The sequence below is a fragment of the Brassica oleracea genome, chromosome C2 (assembly GCF_000695525.1).
Source record: "Brassica oleracea var. oleracea cultivar TO1000 chromosome C2, BOL, whole genome shotgun sequence".
NCBI classification, from domain to species: Eukaryota; Viridiplantae; Streptophyta; class Magnoliopsida; order Brassicales; family Brassicaceae; genus Brassica; species Brassica oleracea.
The window spans coordinates 21,561,603-21,563,308 of record NC_027749.1 but is presented as its reverse complement, the minus strand read 5'-3'; the positions used below and the strand labels follow the sequence as shown (position 1 = coordinate 21,563,308).

General features: G+C 34.8%; 1 protein-coding gene across 1 annotated transcript; it reads left to right on the top strand.

The window, feature by feature from the left end:
• Positions 1-445: 445 nt before the first annotated feature.
• LOC106325113 lies at positions 446-1,193 on the top strand. Its single transcript, XM_013763140.1, has one exon. It carries the CDS (start codon positions 671-673, stop codon positions 1,022-1,024), a length of 354 nt encoding a protein of 117 aa, XP_013618594.1. The 5' UTR covers positions 446-670; the 3' UTR covers positions 1,025-1,193.
• Positions 1,194-1,706: the final 513 nt, after the last annotated feature.

The following is a 1,706-nucleotide window of genomic DNA, read 5'->3' as shown; positions in this document are numbered from 1 at the left end:
GGTTTGACTCCAAGTTTTGAGTCACACTTGGCAATTCTCCCTATAATATATTCTTCTTATATTATGTTATATATATATATTTAGTGTTTTATTCGTGTGGGTAATTTATATTTTTGAGTTTTATAGAAATTAAACTTATGTACTAATCCAATATATATTATGTTAAATAAGTATTATTATCTCGTATGGTATATTATATTATATCATTCATGTTATCAATATTACTTAATACAATCTATTTTAAACTAAAAGATGAAATATTTGCCATAACAATAAATTAATTACTGTGCCAAAAAATATAGTTTTACAAAATTTATTTATGTAAATTTTAAATCCGATTATAAAGATATAAAAGGAACAAAGGAAAAACAATGGCAAAAGAAGATACTACTAGTTTCGCCATTTATGTCCTCATCTCTCCTAGCTGTTATGCATCAATCGGTGGGTCATGCAATGCATCTATACGTTTCTCTATCTCACTCAATATATATACACGAACCTTCCTCGTTGTTTCCTCCCAAGAACATCTCAAAGCATTTTCTATTCTTCATTCAATCTTTTGACCCCCACACACTCATATAATCATATATATCCTCATAAACCCTAAACCCTACCTAGTTTCAACAACTCTCTTGTTCCAAATCCAAGAAAAAGGTTAGTTTCATAAGTAATGTCCAAAGTTGGGAAGCTGACAAAGCTCAAGTCGGCGATAAAGAAGTGGCCTTCCTTCGCCAAGAACCACCACCACTCATCCTCCTCGGCCGCTGTCTCCAATGAGCTCTCAGAGGACAACAATCTCCATGTTGTTTATGTTGGTCAGACTCGAAGACCTTACATGCTTAGACCCGACATCATCTCTCACCCACTCTTCCAAGAACTCGTGGATCGGTCGAGGTCCATGGAACAAGATCGTGAGATTGTTGTATCTTGTGAAGTTGTTTTGTTCGAGCACTTGTTGTGGATGCTCAAGACTGGTCAAGAAGGAGGATCCGTTGAAGAACTGGCTGAGTTCTATACTTATTGACATCGACCATTTGATTTCTACACATTTATTTTGTATAGTGTATACTATGTTTATTGGTCTTTTTGTTGTTGCTGCTGATTTGTAATTTGTTTCGATGCGGTGTGTGACCCAAGCGTGATCACGTAAATTTTATGATGATGATGAGCATATGTAGCTTCTTACTTTGTTACGACCAACAAATAATGATTTTTCTCTTCACAACAAATCTTTTTTTTTTTGATAAAAAAAAGGTTAAACCCGGATCTATTAAAAACACATACATAACCCCGGATAGAGGTACAGTCCACGGATAGACCCTATACTGGACATTCAAATGAGCCGAAAGCAATAGCTCATATCCGTGTGGCCAGCGGAATTCGAACCGGGGTTCGAACGAGGGTTCACCGTATTGGGTTTATTTCCTCAAGCGCCACTGGACTACAGCCACTGGTTAAATCTTTATATTTGCTTCTCAATATATATACTAATGTATATATCTCTTAATTGTTATAGACAACTGAACGAGGATGATAATTTTAGAGAAACTTAATCTATAAGGTCGCATTTGTGTATATTGTTTATTTTAGTGTCGCGGTTTTATAACTTGTGTTTCTATTTTTTTAACGGAATCTTTCTCCATGAGTCATGAGTCTCATGATAATAAAAAAGGACTGTAGCAATGTTTGAAATAGCTTGAATTAAA

What these genes read in the sequence shown, in the direction of transcription:
- LOC106325113 (XM_013763140.1), top strand. Translation starts at nt 671, where the DNA reads ATGTCCAAAGTTGGGAAGCTGACAAAGCTCAAGTCGGCGATAAAGAAG.